This window comes from Scophthalmus maximus, chromosome 20, assembly GCF_022379125.1.
Source record: "Scophthalmus maximus strain ysfricsl-2021 chromosome 20, ASM2237912v1, whole genome shotgun sequence".
Classification (NCBI taxonomy): Eukaryota; Metazoa; Chordata; class Actinopteri; order Pleuronectiformes; family Scophthalmidae; genus Scophthalmus; species Scophthalmus maximus.
This window is the reverse complement of record NC_061534.1, coordinates 5507501-5526955: the sequence shown is the minus strand read 5'-3', so window position 1 is coordinate 5526955 and position 19455 is coordinate 5507501. Positions and strand designations below refer to the sequence as shown.

Below are 19455 nucleotides of genomic sequence, written 5' to 3'. Positions count from 1 at the left end.
GGAGGAGTGTACATGGTGTACCGCGTGTCTCCTCTCCAGTCATGACTGAGCAGCAGCCTCACCATGACGGAGCTCCGGTTCCCATGACAACCCAGCCTGTCAGATGGAGAGGAGAGAGGTGGAGGGATGCAGCAGGCGAGGAGTGGACAGATGGAGGCAAAGGTAGATAGAAATAAAAGATATGGCAAAGCTTACTTACGGCGCAGTGGCTGTGCCGTTCCCCTGCAGAGGTGTGTCTGACATGGCTGCAACACCCGGCGCCTCTGCTCTCCTTCCCCTCTCCTCGTCCTCGTCCTCCGCTCCTCGTCCCGTCCTACGGTGTCCTTTGGACAGGCTCGTTCCCTCCTCTTCTCTCTCTGTCCTCCTCTCCTCCCTCCTCCTCTGCCCTCCTCCCGAGCTTCTCCTCCTCCTCCCTCTTCTTTCGCCTTGCAATGTTCGCTGTGTCTTCGTCCCGCCAGGATGTGTCAGAGTAGATGCTGCCGCCGCTCCTGCGGCATCACCCTGCTCTGCCAGCAGGAGGGGATGGGTGTAAGCGTGTGTGTGTGTGTGTGTGTGTGTGTGTGTGTGTGTGAGCGAGAGAGAGAGAAAGAGAGAGAGAGGGAGAGAGAGAGAGCTTGGTATTTATATTTTAGATGTGCAGGGTTTGCACAGAGAGAATGAGTAGTGAGAAAGCCAGTGATGAGAGAGGGAAGGATGATGAGATATGTGAGGATGAGAGAGCGGGATAGAGAGCAGAGGATGGGAAAGAAGGCAGCAGAGAGAGAGAGAGAGAGCCCGAGGGGAGATACAGTATAATGAAAGGAGAGGCCAATCTGCCACACTCAGGCTGCTACCCTGAGAACAAGCCTTCCCCTCTGAGAGAAGGGAAGGGATCCATTTAAAGAGGCAGAGAGGACACTCGGAAAAACCCCTCCACCTTCCAGAGCCACGCTTCACTAGGAGAGAATAGGCCCCTGAGCACAGACACGTAAGAGGCCCACCCAAGCCTGTTTTTATACACAACCCACAAAACTGAAAGTTTGTGTCCTTGTCAGATCATTTTTCATCTCTTCTTGGTTGTGTCTCTGTGGTCTTTTTTTGGAATTTTTTGTCTCTGTAGTGTTATTTCTGATTCTTTTCTTTCATGTTATTTTTCTTTTTTGTTTTGTTTTGTTGTTTTACTCCCACGTGTTTTGTAAAGCAACGTCAGATGTCTCACGGTAGCTCAAATGTATTATTTAAGTTCCGTAGATATAAAAGTGTGTCCTGTCCTCCTTCTTCTTCCTATTCCTCTTCTTGTAATCACTTTGTGACATTGCACCATGGCTTTGCATGACAGCACGGCAAAAGAGGACATCAGTGACTCTAATCAAATATACTGATTCATAGACAATGATGACGCATCCCTCAATCATCCACAGTGATACATTCCTCGCTGCGGTTTGAGCCGGTACTCATTCATTCTCTGCCTTTGCCGTTTTCACTAAACGTCTTGTCACTTCTGACCCCGCCGCACCCAGGGACCCCCACCCCTTCCCACATTTCCAGCCACCTGATCCCTGCCGACGCCCTCCTGCTCACCTGTTCCCAAATCAGCTCCTTGGACACATACCAGTCCACCGGCATGTGAGATAAGACAAGGAGACGAGAATCCAGTTGCTACTGTGAGAAGGAGTGTTAAGTGTCTGGGGACGTTTCCTCGGATGTTTATCCAAACAAGGAGCTCGGCAGTCGTTTTATTGGGCCTAGTACTCAGCAGCGGTGACTGGAGGGCAGAGAGAAAGCAAGACCTCTTCTTCCATCCATCCGTTTGCCCGCAACGATGCCTCCCTCCCTTCTTACCGTCTTCCTCTCCTCTGTTTTTTTGTAAGAGTGCCTCTTTCTGCCCTCTTGAAACACTTTTGCTCTCTTTCCTCCGATTTATTTTCTCTCTTCCTGTTGTCAAAGCTCATTTGGTTTTTTTGGTTTTGTTCATCCAAGCCTCTGAATGCCCTCTGTCCTTTTTCCTTCCTTCTTTTCCTCCCTCTCTTTTCCCGCTGGTCTCCACTCTTTCCCTCTTATGCTCCCCTCCTGTGTTTCTCCATACAGACATTAGTTGATCTCTAAATATTTATGCGTCCATTGTTTATAGAGTAATCTAACGCATTATTTTTTTATTTGGAAGCATAAACTTTTACAGAAGAGATGTGCCGAGCGGGTGAAAAGATGAAAGACAAATGGGGGGGGGGGGGGGAATTTCAGAGGAGCTGCGGATTTCCAGCAGAATTTCCATAGTTTAAGAAATAAAGGGAGCCAAATGAGTTGGATAGGGCAAACCTTTTTTTTTACGTGATGGCCCAGCGTTGCCAAAGTATGAAGCTAAATTTCACAGTTGTTGTTGTTTTGTACCAGCTGTGAAGAAAGAAAACATGTGATTCAAAAGAGGAAAGTGAAGGTCACATCTCTTGAAGTGCTAAGACGTTGCACATTCCTGGCCGCCACACATTTAGATGTTGACACTTTTTCTTCTTAACTTATCTCTCTCTCTCTCTCTCTCTCTCTCTCTCTCTCCTTTGCTGACAGGTCATGTTGGGCCCATGGTTATCATATTGCGAGGTATGCCAGTTATTCCGGAGCTGCTCCTCAGGTTTAGGTAGTGACCTTACATGGGCATCACACACGCAGCTGGTGCCCTCTGCACTCCCTCGCTCGCCCTTCGCTCTCAGCCTGCAGGTCGGGTGTTGCTGTGTGTCTTCGATCACAGATATGGATAAACGATTTCACATGTGTTCTATTATTAAAAAATAAAAACATTACTGATTAATCGATCAATCCCCTCCCTAAAAGTATAAATCCCCCCCCCCAAAAAATTAAAAATGTCTTAACCTTTATGAAACTGGAAAGATTTGATATTATGCATTTTCTAAAATATTAGATGTCAATACCATTGAAAGATGTTTTAGCTTATCGGGCCTCAAACTTTTCAATTTGCACTTCATGTTATCCTGATCAATTGTCTTTTTGAGCATACTTGACTACACTGCCATCTTGTGGCTTAATGACCCCACTTGAAGATGTCTGACTGGCAACTTCCGAAAACAATTAACCAGTATGTATGTCTATAAACGTATTTTGAGTGTGATTGCAAACGAATGTAATGTCATGTGTCTTATTTTACCAATGTATTCAGTGTCAACGGTACCAGATATGAACAGGGATAATAACACACAAACTGTCCCTGTACCTGCACTGGCTGAGGACATCCAGTAGAGGGCGCTTGCCAGTCAGATTTTAAAGTGCAGTTGATTGGTAATTTATACATTTCTTCTTTATTTAAGGCATTTGGATCACTGCAATTTTGAGTCATTTGAAGTTTATACCCTCACTAATACAATAACTATGCTTATCTAAATAAGAAAACAGGATGCTAGGGGAGGAAGCACTGAATCGCCAGAGGATGATGAAAGGAGAGGGACATAATGCCATTGTAATGTAAAGAAAAATTGTAATATGAATAACAAAATAATCCCCAAAATATCAATCTCATTTAACCGTAATGTTGCTCACAACTTTCAATCAACCAAGTACATTCTAACGATTTGTTCATTGAATGTGTGTCTGGTTGCACAGATTGTGATATTTTACTGTTTGGTGGATATCGTGCAAAGTATAAGCTCTTATTACGTTCACGTCAACAGATGTACAGTCGTGCAGGCTGCTCTGTGTCTTTAGAGCTGCCAAGTCAGATTCCTGCACGTACACACACACACACACACATACACACACACACACACACACACACACACATGCACACGCACACACTTATAAAAGTAGACACAGAGCGAGTGGAAGACGTTTTCTGCTCCAGTGGGTTTTGGTTGTTGATCCAGAAATTCTGTCAGCTCAGATGAGATAGCAGTACCACAGGATCCACATATGGGATTTACTCTGACCCACTTCAGAAGAGCTGCAGATTGTGTTAATACAGCACATCTTCTTACACGGGGACATTAAGGCTTTGAATGTTAGAATGTTTTGAAATACATAACACAAAATCAGATTTTCTTTTAAAAATACTACGCTTACACAGTTTAATTATGACATACTACTTTTTTATTGGCATACATTGATTGAAATACCTTACAGTATAACCATAACCATCACCATAACCATATGATGATGTACACCATAAGTGTACATCATCATAAATCAGAGAAAAATCTATGTCTTGGTGCTTTGACCATTAATATTTGCATTACTGATATCGATCATCATCTCCATCACAGCCCTGAGACAATCCAGTATTATTTCTGCTCCTTTAAAGGTGCAATCTGTGTTCTTTTATTATCTATACTTAATTAAAAATATTTTATCAATAGGTATGAAAGAAAAGGTTAAAGAAATTTTAAAATAAACTGCATGTAAAAGAGTATTAATTACCAGTTTTGCATATTCAGCACACTCAGCTGCAGCCAGACAGATTCAGTCACAGAGAAAATACGAATTCTACTACTTTTACTGTAATACGCACATTTATGAAGTGCATGCTTACATTTATATATATATATATATATATATATTTATATATATTTTTATATATATATATATATATATATATATATATATATCCCTACAAATGAACATCAGGTCACTAAAGAAAATACATATTTACACTCCTGAACAAAGCTAGTTAGCACAAACAGATACCAGACTTTGATGCGGCCCACAAGGAGTGTGTGTGTGTGTGTGTGTGTGTGTGTGTGTGTGTGTGTGACCGCTTAGGCAAATGTGTGTTTGCCACAACGGAGGTGATAAACAATTCATTAACATCCTTGGGAGGGTTTGGGCAATGATAAAGGACGATCACATCCTTCTTGTCATGGCCAAAAGTTATTAAAACGAATGAAAAATTGAACGAGAGAATATCATTCTCTTTCTCCGGCTGCGGTTGAGCAGCAGCTACAGCAGAAAGTGATTTTTTTACTGCGACTTTAAGCACCGGGCAGCGACACGAGCCTGACGTCAAAATGTAAATCGAGGGAAAGGTTAGTGACAGTCAGAGGCTGAAAAAAGGGACAGCATGTGACATCGAGGTGGCAGAGTTTATGTGTGCATGTTTAACCTTCCCTTGTGTATTTAAGGTTCGATGTTCATAATCTGAGCACGTCTGACAGTTTTTAAAAACGGCTTAATGGATTTCAAGAGGTCAGACTGTTTTTATGTAATCCAAAAATCTGACGGACTGATGTAAAAAGGTGAAAACCACGAACACTGGAGTATAGGATCAAAACTAAGCCGTATTGATCCGTGGAAATATAGATCTACACGATAATTATGTTCTGTTATACATCTTCCGTCGCATCGCCACAGTACTTTGAAGTGATGTATGAAGTTCCACCTTCTGTAGTAGGTGATACAGTAGCGATACAATCAAACGTTGATTTGTTTTCCAGACAACTTAGCTTTGGTGTCAGATGTGGATTTTAATTCCTTGATATTTCTCCAGCAGTCAATTTTTTTCCAACAGATGTTTTCCAACGGTCAAGAATGAACCTCCAGAGTTGGACTTAGTAAACAAATATGATCCAGAATGTAATCATAATGACTATCTGCAAAAATTGTAGAAAATGATGTACTCTAACATATAACCTATGCTCACGGGTGATGGCAGCTGACATATAACTGTTTGTTTATTAAAAACCCCAGGTCTGGTTATTGGCAACATTTCCATATTTGACAAATGCAAATGCAAAATCAGGCTCCACTGTTTATCTACAATGTCTAGTTTGAATAATTGTGCTTATGGTTGAAGAGATTAATTTTAAACCACCCGCTGTAATTCACTGATTCCCCTTTCCTGCTGTCGGCTCCGACCAGTTCTTGCTGACGGTGTTTCAGGTAGAACCGCTCACAGTGAACTGAACTTGTGTCCTGGAGGCACAGTAAGTGGAGTAAACTGCGGGGTTATTTTACTCGTCATCAGCGTTTGCAGATTTCCACTTACAAGCGGTAAAACGACAGGGAGGAGAGTGTTAATTTTTTCGTTGTTGTTCCGCTCCACTGACTGACCAGCCAGCTCAAGTGCACAGGCACAAACACCGTGCTGATAACTCAGTTAGAAATCTGCGGATGTGTGTGTGTGTGTGTGTGTGTGTGTGTGTGTGTGTGTGTGAAAGAGAGAGATTTTATAGAGCTTTCTATCAACAGAGACGCAGTTTAGCATTTCAGTAGGAAATCCCAGGCACTAGTTTTGAGGGGGGGGAGGTGTGTGGGAACCATTTTGGGGAGACCCCTGTGCTCAGAGGGTTGAGAGGAGGCCATACTGTAGCGCGCGTGTGTGTGTGTGTGTGTGTGTGTGTGTGTGCATTGTGCGGTAAATGTTTGTTTTGGTGGTTTAATGTGTTTATGATTGTGAATTCTGCAGGTCTGTTTGGGTGTGAACAGTACGTGTGTTCTGGTATGTGTGTATGAGTGTGTGTGTGTGTGTGTGTGTGTGTGTGTGTGTGTGTGTGGGTATGTCTGTGTGCGTGTGTGTGCGCAGCTGTGGCACGCCAGAAGAAGGCCAGGGCCCCCGAGACAAACGTGGCCGCTTACCCGCTTGGTTGCCATGGCGACAGGGAGATGGGAAAGGCTCTGACGGAATTGCCATTAAAATGGAGAGCAGCACACCACTGCATGCCTGCACACACACACTCACACGCACATGCACACGCACACACACACTCACACACACACACACACACACACACACACACACACACACACAAAGCAAGCATACATTCTCACTCACGGTTTTTGGGGTTCCACTTTGTCAGTTCATCATCAACATGACCGTAACGGTAATGGCTGGTAATTTACCCTGAGAACAACGTGCGCGTGCGTGTTAGTGATCTATTGTTGGTAACTTACTGTAAATCTCGGCGAGTTCCTTGAAAGCGAGCACATTTTTCGAAAACTGATAATCTTCAAACCAGTCCCCGCTTCCTCAAAGAACTGCTTGAAGGTTCAAGACTCGGTTTGGGGGTTGAGGAATTAGGAAACCTTGCAAGTAATTATGTGCTTTGGAGGAGATGCCGTACTCCGGCATTGTCTCACATGGACGCTTTGTTGTGCCCGTAAAACTCTTCCCCTGCCGACCCTCTTTCTCTCACACGACGGCTGAATGTAAAGACACGGGCCCACAATGGATGTACACACACATACTCTGAGGATTGTGCGTCACCACTGTCTTTTAATGTTTTAGCTCGCCGCTAACGGTCAAACACACGGTTGAGTCCATCCTTCACAGGTTTCGCTCGAGATATTGGGAAAAGCTATGGTTGGACAACAGCCGCTCGGGGATGAGCAGGCAGCCAAGGCTGCTCCTTGACAATGGAAAAGGCGTTTCACCTCATCAACTGTTTGTTCGTTGAGAACTCCTGAAGTTCCAATCAACTGCAGGTCCCTTGGCACCTTACGACAAATCCATTACAAAAACGAACACATTATTAGCTGGGATAAGCTGCAGCAGATATACAGTAGTGTACATTTCAACCAGTAATTAATACGATGGTGACCTGACATGCATTATCCCGATGTTTCACAACAACCCCTGTTTTTTTTCTGTGTCAGCATTAGAATGACACCGTAGGCTCCTGGATTCCTCCGAGGCCTGAATACATTTGTGTGTTTAAAAAGCCCCAGCGAGGGTAATGAGTCCACACGCCCGCTGCAGAGAAAGGTTAAACTAAATGTTGTGGTAAACCTCGGGGGTAAACGCTTGGTTCTCAGCTGAACTTCGTGTGCGTACCATTGAGGAAATGAATTCAAGAAAAAGAGGATGTGGTGGGAGGAGAATGACTGTATTTTATAATGATGTTTTTCAGACGGCCGACCAAACTTGTGTGTAAGTATAAACAGATTCACGTTGTTGCCCAAGGCACTAGCTGTAAAAAAAAATATTGTTTCATAATACTGCTGCTTTGCTTTCTGCATAATCTTCTTTTGTTTTTAAACAGGCTCGGGATCCTTCTACCCTCATATACAGTTTTATAGTTTTCTTCTTAGAATCTCTCGTCTTCCTCCTCTTGCCGCAGCATCCACCTCTCTCTTCTTGTCATAAAATCTTGTAGAGCATTTACACAATGTAGAAGACGTACACGCACTTGCAAGCCAAAAAACGAGGCAGGTGCTGAGCCAAGTACGAGCAAACACTAAAAAAGGAAAACGGCTCGCACGCTGCGGGGGTTCAATTATTTATAACAACAAAAAGCCGGTGATGGTCCAAGCGTTCATTCCTCTTCGTCAGACAAAAATACAATGTACATGCTACTGGTCACATGCTGAGATCACACGCACATGCAAGCATAAATTTCACACACTAAACTAGATATGCGTGTATAGATCTGTGAATGTGGAGAGAAATTTGGAGTTCAATAGAGGCAAAGGCAGGTCTCACCATAAGTTCATCCAATCGGGTTCCTTGCAAAGCTGCGATCCTCTGAATCATCACTCTGACATCACCGGTAGAAACCGCTTGACTCACAATGATTTCACCTGACGTATAGTGGACACGAGCGTATTGCACAACCGGTCCGTGTCCACATGTGCTCAGTCATGTGACATTGATCCGGTGCAGTGTTGCGAAATCAGGCGTGTGCTGATACTTTAGTTGAAAGCACCAGATGTGTGTTCAGTTACATTCTGTTGGACAGAAAGTACAGATCAATGGACGTTTCCCTGTAAAGTGAGGTTCGTAATCATTTCTCCAATGTGAACAGGAAGCCGTCGTTGGTTGCTTTGAGTGAGAGAAAGAAAAATGGTGCAAAACAACAAGGCCTTGGAGGAGGCTGTAATCAACGTAGTGCACCATCCTTCGGATGTGAGGCTCCTCTTCAGAGGATTACAAAAATCAGAGGAGAAGCTCGGCTGCAGGTTTGTCAGGTTTTCATTTTTAATTGAATTTGTGCCCTGTTACTTTGGCACGTCGTCATCTTGCCATAACTTAAAGAAATTTTTGACGTTTCAAAAACGGAACGGTATCAAAGTGAGGTTAAAAATCACTAAAGAGATGATGGACAAAACATGATAATGTCACAGTACACCACAATGATGTCACACGGCCAGTGAATCATCCGGATTTATGAATATGAAAAAAGCGGAGTTGGCAGTGGGATGTCATAATTGTCTTGAAGCACAATGACATCATGGTCAAAACAAAGGTTTATTTCAGTCTTTCTTCCCGACGTCACTGAAAAAAAAAATGTATTAACATTGTTAATTGATCCAAGTTAAGTATTTAAAACTTTGCCCATGATGTTGTTGGCTTTGTAACTCAACAGAGTATTATTTCTATGAAGCTGTTAATCTGAACCCTAAGCCATTTTTTTCCTATTTTCGGTCCACCGCGTCACCTCCTGTAATAATGCTTGTCTAACATCAACCCTGTAATGTACAGTCAAGTTATATTTTCAGGACAACCTAGACTATTAGAATATGTATGCTTCAGTGATACCACATAGATGTATAAATAGTTATGTGACCATAAAGACAAAAGAAAAAACAAAACCGTAATTGAATCTCAAAGACATTCATCATAATGACACAGCAAACAATATTGATGAAGATTTTTCCCTCCTGAAAGCTGTTCTTTGAAGCCTTGGCTATAAGGGAAAACAATTCAAAACATTTGTACTCATAAAATGATCAAAAGTTATGTACAGTCCTTTGATTTTTCAACCCAAAAAGTCACGTAAACAGGAGGAGTGAGAGGTCCTGTTTTCAGTGTAAAAGCTTTGTTTTTTTCGCCGTCGATAACACAGCGTCTGATTGGTACAAATCCATAACAAAGCCTCTGATTGGTCAAGAGAATCTAAAATGGACAGCTAGAAGTCCGGGAACAACAACAGTAGCCCTTTTGCGTCGCGAAAAACGGGATAATAATGATCATCAAAGTCATTCAATGTTGGATTCATCAGCATGGACATGTTGCACAAAGTCTCCGAAAAGACACTGAAGTTCCAGGCCGCGCTGCAAATCTTCCTAAAGGGCCACGGTCGCACGGAAGCCCCGCCTGGAACGGGGCAAGTGTTAGCTTCGCGTCAAAACAAACCGTAAGTTGCTGCTGGCATAAACTGATCAAATGTTATGAGGACGTTTATAACGTGACGCATTTTTTTGTCGCAGAAGACAGGTTCGGGCTCAGACAGTTAATGAGATATTATATATATATATATAAATATATGTATGTGTGTATATGTATATATGTATGCATATGTATATATTTGTGAATATATATGTGTATATGTATATATATGTATGCATATGTATATATTTGTGAATATATGTGTGTATGTGTGTATAGATATATATATATGTGTGTGTATATATATATATATATATATATATATACATGTATATATATTGGAGTCTGCATAGCAGTATAAATCTCTATTTTTCTTTGAGTGTTTTCCGCTCGTGTCTTGGTTACACGATAAGCTGAAGTAGCAAGTTTAGAAAGTTAAAAGCCTTGTGAATATTGGAAGCTGCAGCTTTCTCCCTGTCACCTCTTTGGCTGCTAACACCCTTAAAAACACCTGAAGGCAACATTTCACTTTGAAGGCGAAGTCAGTGCCAGACATATCCATGCCAGAACGCCTTTGTTGACAGGATGGAGGCAGAGAAAAAAAAAAAATGGATATCCCTTCTGTATTTCAATAAAGTGTGACAACAGATGAAAACGTGGTGCAACTGAAATCACTTTCTGAATAAAGTCTGAATACTGCCGACGATCTGAGAGCTGACTCATGTTTCATCTTACATCTGATCATCCTTTTTGAATAGTTGCTTTGAAAACCTAAGTCAAGGCCGTTGCTGATGATTGCTGTGCATCTTTTGTTAACTTAAATCGTTGTGACAAAAGTGAACTCCAGAATCAGTGCAGCAGTGGGAGTCATTCCAGTGGCATCAATCCGTAATATGTTTCACCCCAACTCATATTCTGGTCATGTAATTACATCAGTGTTGACATTTATGTCAGACCTAAAAAAAAATAAAAAAATGTAGTGCCGCAATCAAACATTATGTTCATATCCTTTCACAGCGTTTATGACGACAGAGTCATTTCAATGAGACAACGCTGACCTTTTGAAGGGTGGATCAGCATCGCAGCCAGTAGAGCTCCAAAGACATTGAATAATAATCATAAAGTATCGCGATATATTGTATTGTATTCTGTTGCGCTCGATTCTGTGACACACAAATCTTGCAGCTTGGCGGAATATATTCATGCGCAGACGAGTGGCTGTCGGATTTGCATCACATTTGTACTTGTGCTAGTGTTCACTGACCTGTGAGACTGCGTTAGGGGAGGAGAGGTGACAAAACGTGAGAGGAGGGGAAGGGAAGGAGAGGTTGTAGACGCTAACAGAGGGAGGAGAGGAGGAAACAAAAGCGCGTACTTTGTATTATTTATCTTGTGCAGATGTAAAGTCTACATTATTCATCCTCCTGGGCAGCACGTTTTCTGCGCCGGCCAGCAATAAATTACATTGTTGGTGTGGAGGATAGTTTATATCACACTTCACATCCTTTGTGTGGGAACATATTTCCCGTTGCGTTTGCCTACAATGCAGAAATCAGAGAATCAAGGAAACTGTTCAACTTAAAAAAGTTCTGGGGGCCTTTGGATATATTCACATTTATACATCTCTCTGCTGGACACTACAGTGCCCTGAGCAAAACTGCAATAGTAATTTGTTGTCTTTATTTTTGTCTCTAGTGTGTGTGTGTGTGTGTGTGTGTGTGTGTGTGTGTGTGTGTGTGTGTGTCTGTGTGTTTGAGCCGTCATGTTGAGTCACAGTGTTTCCAAGAGCTTTCAGCCCGTCCGTGTCTCTAATGGAGACGAATATCCCCTCCTCCACCTTGCAACACTGATTTAATCACACGAATAAGCAGCACGACTCGCCGTGTGTCTTTACCACTTATATGTGTGTTTGGAGTAGAGTGTGTGTGTGTGTCTGTGTGTGTGTGTGTGTGTGTGTGTGTAATCCTCAGTCACTGTTTAGGTCGCACGCAGAGTTTCAGGGAGAGCACCCTGAGGGCCTGTGTATGAAATTGCTGTCAAGTGTGCGAGCAATGTGTGTAACAATGCATTTTTGTGCGTGTCCGAATGTGTGAGCGTATCTCCCCAATGTCCTCACAAGGTTGGAAGACCTGAGAGAAATCTGCGTTTTGCGGACGTCGTGCCGCACCTCCAAGTTTTCGGGAGATATTTTTGGGTCAGACTCCGGGTTTGTACGGATTACAGATTAGAATAATGAGTCATTTGCCCGAGGTTAGGTTAGAGCAGAGGATGTATTAAGAAGATAAGGTAAACGCAGATTTAGGGATTTGGGTTTTGAATCGAGGCATAAATTATTGGAAGGGCAAGATTACATTTTTAGCCTGAGGTGCTGTTACAGGGATGATTTCAGTCAGAGGAAGTCCTCAAAAAAGTTTTTGTTTGTGCCTGTCATCTATGTGGCCTGAAGTGTGTGGCTTGATCGGCATTGCCGTGGCAACCATTTGAATCCATCAATCTGGTGACATCATAACCCCTATTCATGCTTTCCCGGAGAACATCTGCTCCCATTCAGCTCAGATTGCGAGCAGCGAAGATGACTGAGGTGACAGCTGATCTTCATCTGACAGAGCCGGAGTGTGTGAGGTTTGTGCCGCACAGGAACTCGGTTCATGGAAAGTGTGAAACGTTCATCGTTGTAAATTTGCAGAATTCTTTGTTTTGACCAATATGAAAACTCAGCCGCTGCATTTTGTCACGCTCATTGTACTGAAGTCGTGCGAGAGTGAGGAAGAAGGGCTCTTGTTTCTCTTTATTTTCAGCGTGAATTATTTAGTTTTTCTAAATCTCTAATTGAATGTGTTTAGCAAATGCGGCATCAGCACTAAAAAACTGTCTTTTAGTTTCCTTTTGTTTAGAAATGGATGGTCCTGTTTCATGAGCACTCTAAGGACTTCATGAAAGGAAGCTGCATATTCTCCAGAATCAAATTAATACCATATTTTGTTTGGAGGGGGGAAGTTTAAAGAAGACATTTGAAACGTCTGATTCATTAGCGGTCCGCCTCCATACTCCCATTCTGTAGGATTCGGTTTTGAAAAGTTAGACATACTGTACTGTACACCAACATGGCTCCGAGGTAAAAAGTTTTAGTTTGATTTTATTTGCGTCTTGTGTTGCAAAGAGAAGAAGGAGAGCTCTCTTGGGGGGGGGGGGCGTCATTCATGCAGGATTTCACGAGAGAAATCATCCTTCACCGTTGTCATATGGATATACACACACACAGAGAGAGCAGGCAACCGAGAGCTTCACGGGGCGAAGCTGCGAAAAGGGAAAGACATCGAAAGGGAGATGTCGGGGAAACAGAGGGAAAAACGGGTAAACGAAGAGACGTGCAGAGATGGACGACAGGGAGGATCTCCCCGCCGGCTGTGTTTATGATCAAGCAGATAAACAAAGGAGGGAAGTGGGACAGAGACAGTGCCACAGAACGGGTGCGATGATTTATGGTGGATGTGGATGAAGAGCTTGAGCTCCCTGCGCAGTACAGGGCTTTTGTCTTTGCCTCACTAATCCCCCCTGCACCCCCTTCTCTCCCTATCTGCCTTAAGCCCACATTTTCCCTGAACGTCCTCAGCCCATGTGCTTCCCCATCACTCCTCGCCGTCCCCTCGCACATCTCACCGCATCTCCTTTCCCTTCAAATGCACTTCAACTGTGCCGCTCTTCTGCCCTTCGCCCCCCTTACTCTCCGCTCATTTAAACATCCCCCCCCCCCCGTCTTTCCCCATGCTGCCCCCCCCCCCCCCCCCTCTCGCGCATCAACCCTGAACCTCTGCACCCTTTCGTTTCCCAGCTGTGACCCCCCCCCCCCCAACCCCCAACCTCCCCACTGTGATCCCGTTAAGGCCTCATGTCAGCATCAGTGTCTGTTCACACAGCAGCACACCACGTCTTAAGGCAGGCAGTACGGGAGTTGGAGGCAGACAGAGTCTAGGTCAGCGCCTGCGTCTGTCGGCCGTGGCCAATGAAGGGGAGGAGGCAGCAATGTGGGGATAGAGCCTCTTGTCAGAGCCACGTGATCGCCAGATATCTCGTTTCTAAACCGTGGTTGTTTCGGTGCCGATATTATCCGCTCCTCTCTTCTGGTAACGGTTTAGATTTTTTTCCGGACAGTCCTAAAAATACCCTTCTAAGGGCTCCAGCTTAAGTTTTAAAAGACACATATGAGAGTGGTTCCTTGAACTGGAACAAAGAGGCCTTGCCCGAATCATGAAAACCAGCCCGAGACCACCTGGAGTGGCTATGAATGATATGAAGATTGTTACAGTATTGACTGATTCCTTCCTTCCCTTTCTTCTGTCACCCTTTCTCCTTGTTTCCCTCCCTTTCCTTCTTATTTCTTTCTTTCTCTTCCTATTTCTTCATGCCCTTCACACCTCTCCTCGCCCTACGGTTTTGCCCTCATTCCTCCTTGACCTCCTTGTCATTCTCCTCTCCTCTGTATTATCTCCATTGCTGTCTTCATTCCTCGTACTTGCGTTTCATAACCACTCATTGACTTCCCTACATCTTCCTTCTCCTCTTTCTCTATTCTACTCCAATCGCTTATCATTCTGCATTATCTCACATCTCCTCTCATGCCCTCCTCGTCATCTTCATCCTCTCTCCTCTGTCTCTTTGCTGTATACTGCTCTTTTATTTCTTCAGGAATCGTTTTTCGGCCTCCCTGTCTTTTCCCATCCCTCCGCATTCGTTTACATCGTCCCTTTTTTCACTCGGCTCATCCCGCCGTTGAATGTGCATTCTCTTCTCCTCGAGGAGGAGAGCGTTCCCACCCTGGCATCAGTTTGTTGGTTGCCACGACAACCTCCGGAGCCAAGTTATTTTTAGCAGCAGATCAGCGTGACTCCCACTCAATACAGACGGTGTGGATGCGTGTTTATTTTGTAATTTTTTTCTTTTTATTTTTTTTTCTTACATATGTATATGCCTGCGTGTGAACTTGTGGACAAACGTAATAACTACAATGTCAGCTGATCAATATGCATGAAAATGCACATCAGTATCAATGAATACGCATGTGTGTGTTTTTGTTTTACTCTTTAGGATTAATGGTACATAAAAAACTGCTACAATTACAAATATGAATCCATACATGCATGTGAGACAGGTCACCCATAGAGAGCCAAATCTGAATTTTGTCTCAGCCCTCACATGTGTGCACATGCCAGCGTCCAAATAATGTGTTGTATGTGCAGGTTTATTTCTGGTCTAACACAGAGTTTTTCTGATCTTCCCAGAAGAGTTAATAGTTGACAGTGATACAGTTGGAAGCATGAATGACGGAGAATTGTCTTGAGTCTGGGGAATCTCAAACTCTTGGACAACAAGTAAAAAGAAAAAAAAAAAGTTGTTGTATCCCTTTTAAGCTCAAGACTACTTGAATCTAAAACTGAATAGCACTTCATCAGAAAAATGATATTCAAGCAGACCTCAGGGGATATCATAGACTGTGTATAAAAGTGGACGTAGTCACTGGGTCCGGAAAATGAAGCCTGGAATAACCAGCAGAGGGCGACTCCACTGGTTGCAAAAAGAAGTCAGTTTCTATAGAAGTCTATGAGAAAACGACTTCTCACTTGATTTATAACGTCAGTAAACACTTTCCTGTGGAGTTTAGACGACAACGTGATTGACAGCTGGTCCGTCCAATAGGTTCATGGTTGCAGGTGTAGGTGGGCGCGCAGTGGACGAACTCGGAGTCAGACCCATCCCCTATGTCCGGTTTCAAAAGAGCCAATATGCCGCCGGTGAAAATGCGCAACTCTAAGGCTTCAAGAGGGCAGCTCACAAACCAACAGGTTAGTTGCCACTGGGGGATATATTCCCTCTAATGCAATCTGTAGTTTTCAGATTACTCTGGTTTCTGTCCAATTAAAAGCCTGCCCAGTTTAATAAAATGGACTGAGGCCACTTTATGGTGATAAAGTTTTTTCTATATCTATTCCTCAATTATTTCAAAGTATTGAAAATGGGAATGGGAATAGGAATCTCGGTGTAGCACTCCAAAACAGTGAGTAGTACATTTAAAAACTCGTTGCCTTGTCTTTAGGCTGTGTGTGAGTGTGTGTGTGTGTGCGTGAGTGTGAGTCAGTGGCCGTTTGTATCATCGTCTCTCCAGCAATACTGATCACAGCCAAGGCCGGTCGCTCCGTGGCCATCCTGCTTACGTTACCATGGAAACGGGCCCACCGCCTAGGAGCCGCCGAGAAACCAAACACCCTCCGATCAATAAGCTTCTTGAATAATGGGGGCCGCACACACACACACGAAACAGACACGTACAGTCTCATGCAGTCACAGTGCAACTCAAGCTCCATTGATGAGTGGAGAGTTGGACAAATCCAGCCACTTATTCAGAGAGAGAGTACAGTGAGGAGAACGAGTGAGAAAGAGTCTTTTGAAACCCACTGAGACACTTAACTGAGTGCCGTGGAGGGGAATCATGGCAGCCGGAAAAACTGCTGAAGACGGAGATCTGGAGTGTGACTGTTATACATATCACAAGGTGGAGGGAAACGGGGAAATGCAGAAAACACATTCACAATGCAAAGAATTAATTTCTTCTGCCATAGATTGGATTATGCGGCGATAAATATGAGAGTGACAAAAGACGGAACTCAAATTACTGTCTTCAGTGAAGTAGGTAGGAAAAAAACAGGATATACTGTAGCCCCATCACAATAAATATTTACGTTGTGTTGTGTTATCGTTTGCCCCATCCAACATGCTTCTCTCTATTATCGTATTGGTGAAACACTACACTACGTTGTTGAGTCATTGCGGAGCTTCCTTGGCAGAAGGAGAGAATAATATAGTATATGAGACGACAAGTGTACACACTGGGTGATGTGTAAGCTGATATTCCTTTGCTGTGTGTGTGTGTGTGTGTGTGTGTGTGTGTGTGTGTGTGTGTGTGTGTGTGTGTGTGTGTGTGTGTGTGTGTGTGTGTGTGTGTGTGTGTGTGTGTGTGTGTGTGTGTGTGTGTGTGTGTGTGTGTGTGTGTGTGTGTGTGTGTGTGTGTGTGTGTGTTTGTGTGTGTGTGTGTGTGTGTGTGTGTGTGTGGTCCCCAGAGTGAGCATATAGATGAACAAAGGTCCTGAAAATCAAACGACTCCTGCGAATGCTGCTCAGCTTCGACTCCTTTCGTGTTACACGTATAAGATGGGACAAATCGAAGGGGGAAATGCTGATATAATCGGGGTTATGGAAAATTCCGCGAAATTTAAATGGTTCCAGCTGCAAGATATAGAACCACGGATTCACGTAGTTCTGTCAAATTACTTCCCTGTTTTTCTATCACTGACAGATCACCAAATGGGCCGAATGGACACAGAGATGCTGTTTGAAGTAACTGTAACATTTCCTGTTAACAACATGAAAAGGAACTACAAAAACATGCAAAATGACTACAAGGAGACACAGATTGTCCATGATGAGACACACATTGACGACAACAAGATGTGAAATGACCACAAAGAGACAGAAATATGACACAAAAAGACAAACTGACCACAACAGAGACACAAATTGACCACAACGAGACAGGACACTACCGCAAAAAGATCCCCGATGACCACAAAGAGATAGACTAGAATTTGCTCCTCTGCGTGCCACTGTTCTACTGCACTGCGTGTACTTGTGGCTCCACTGTTAGTTTGACTAACTCTCATCTGACCTCTCTTCTGTCAACAGGCCTTTGTAACCCAGGACTGCAGCTGAATGGACGACTTCTCGACTTGACCTTTTTACAACAAAGGCGCTATCGTGCAGAAATGCTGGAGATGCTGTAACATCGACCACAAGTATGTACACTTGGTCCAAAGTCTGCACTGAGCCAGGTTTGACACCTGTCGTCTCCCTTCATACATTCACGTACTTCAGTATCTTAACAATATTTGGTAATTTTACATTGATTCAAACAAGCACCACATATCAGCTCTGTCTCGTTGAATTCTCTGGCAGAATACAAACATAATACTTTCACAAAGAGGATATATATATATATATATTCCACAAATCATCCCACAGGAGCAACACATTGATGTCAGTGTGTAAACAGCTTCTGCTGAGATTGTCCATGAGAATTTTAAGTCAACACAAACCAACTTGATGAATCTCTTTCCCACGACAGAAATCCCAGTGGGATCTTTCCAAAAATATCGCCCCCCCCAATGAGACAGAGACATGAATATAGTGAAGTTGGCCTCTCCCCTTTCTCTCGGAACAACTAAACAGTGTCGAACGATGGAAACAGATTACATGTAGAGTGACCTCACATTATAAAGTCAATGTGAAAAGAAGTAGCCGAGGCAGAGGGTGAGAACTGAAGCGAGGCTGTCAAAGTTCTTGGCATGTGAAACGCCGTATTGTCATTGCTTTCTCTTGTCCAGCAGACCGCCACATCTACAGCCCTCGAGCTGAAGTATATATTTTTACGCTTCGTGTCTACTACAGTGGCTGCATGTGTAAGTGGCTCTGAATGCTTCCAAAACACAGGCGACCTACAACTCAGTACTTTGCCTGAATGCATGTAGCGAGGACACGGGGAACACCTGAGCTGCTGCTGCTGCTGCTGCTCCAAAAACAAAATTGATCACATTATCATAAGAAAAAACACTTTGGCAGGTATTTATAGCTATTTTAGTTTGGATTTGCCATCAGATAATCTTGGAATTATATACCCAGCAACCCGTCTGGTCCTGAGCCTGATTGTTTTCCTCCAGGCTGCCACCGTCCTCGTTTAGATCCAGTACAAACCCCAAACCCCGGTTCCACATTTATCCATCACGCCCTCAGACCGCTTGAGCACTATTGTTAATTATAACTTGCGCTGACTGCACTTTTTTGTTAAATGATTTTACAGTAGCCTATGATAACACGTCTTTTCCGCTCAGTTTGCTCACCGTGACTGAAAGCCACGGATCAGAGGCGAGGCGAGGAGTGAAAGAAGTGGGCTGAAAAAGCAGAGGATTGGAAGAGGGGGTGCCTGCGAGAGCCGGGAGTAATGTACCGTGCTCTCTGAATCTAGATCACTGCACACACCAGTGTTTCTTTGGGTAATTTCTCGTTGCAGAGAGGAGCACCCCGGCTACACGGGCCTGTCCCGGTTTTGCGGCAGCGCGGTGTGCCAATGCTGCAACTACGGTCGGGTCGCAGAGGTGAGGATCAAGATTTTGACAATTGCCTTCAGGTGAGGTGTATTACGCAAGGGAAGACAGACGACGGAGACGTCAGTTGGCTAGTTCCGTTGGGAATACTTCTTAATCACTGTGTGGGCGTGCGATGCCAGAGTGTGTGGTAACATTTGTATTGTAGCTCAATATGAAAGCTGAACAAACGCCTGTGATTAGGTCATTTTACATCCGATAGTACTCATTTTGATCATCTGGATT

General features: G+C 43.7%; 2 protein-coding genes across 13 annotated transcripts in view; one reads left to right on the top strand and one right to left on the bottom strand.

Moving 5' to 3' along the window:
• The window catches only part of LOC118284725 (A-kinase anchor protein 2), a 73322-nt gene extending 72869 nt beyond the window's left edge, over nucleotides 1-453 (bottom strand). The window contains exon 1 of one of the 4 annotated variants that reach the window (XM_047329358.1): nucleotides 196-453. Coding sequence is in view for 3 of the 4 variants with exons in the window: in XM_035607715.2 (XP_035463608.2) it covers nucleotides 200-243 (44 nt within the window). In the remaining variant the exon portion in view is untranslated. The remainder of the gene's footprint in view (nucleotides 1-195) is intronic. The other 3 variants (XM_035607715.2, XM_035607716.2, XM_035607718.2) reach the window with 3 other exon arrangements.
• A 9340-nt stretch (nucleotides 454-9793) lies between these two features.
• The window catches only part of plppr1 (phospholipid phosphatase related 1), a 50297-nt gene continuing 40635 nt past the window's right edge, over nucleotides 9794-19455 (top strand). For 2 of the 9 annotated variants that reach the window (XM_035608530.2, XM_035608526.2), the window contains exons 1-3: nucleotides 9794-10049; nucleotides 17756-17865; nucleotides 19137-19221. The gene's annotated coding sequence lies outside the window, so the exon portion shown is untranslated. Of the gene's footprint in view, nucleotides 10050-15756; nucleotides 15862-17755; nucleotides 17866-19136; nucleotides 19254-19455 lie in introns of those variants that run through there. The other 7 variants (XM_035608532.2, XM_035608527.2, XM_035608536.2 and 4 more) reach the window with 4 other exon arrangements.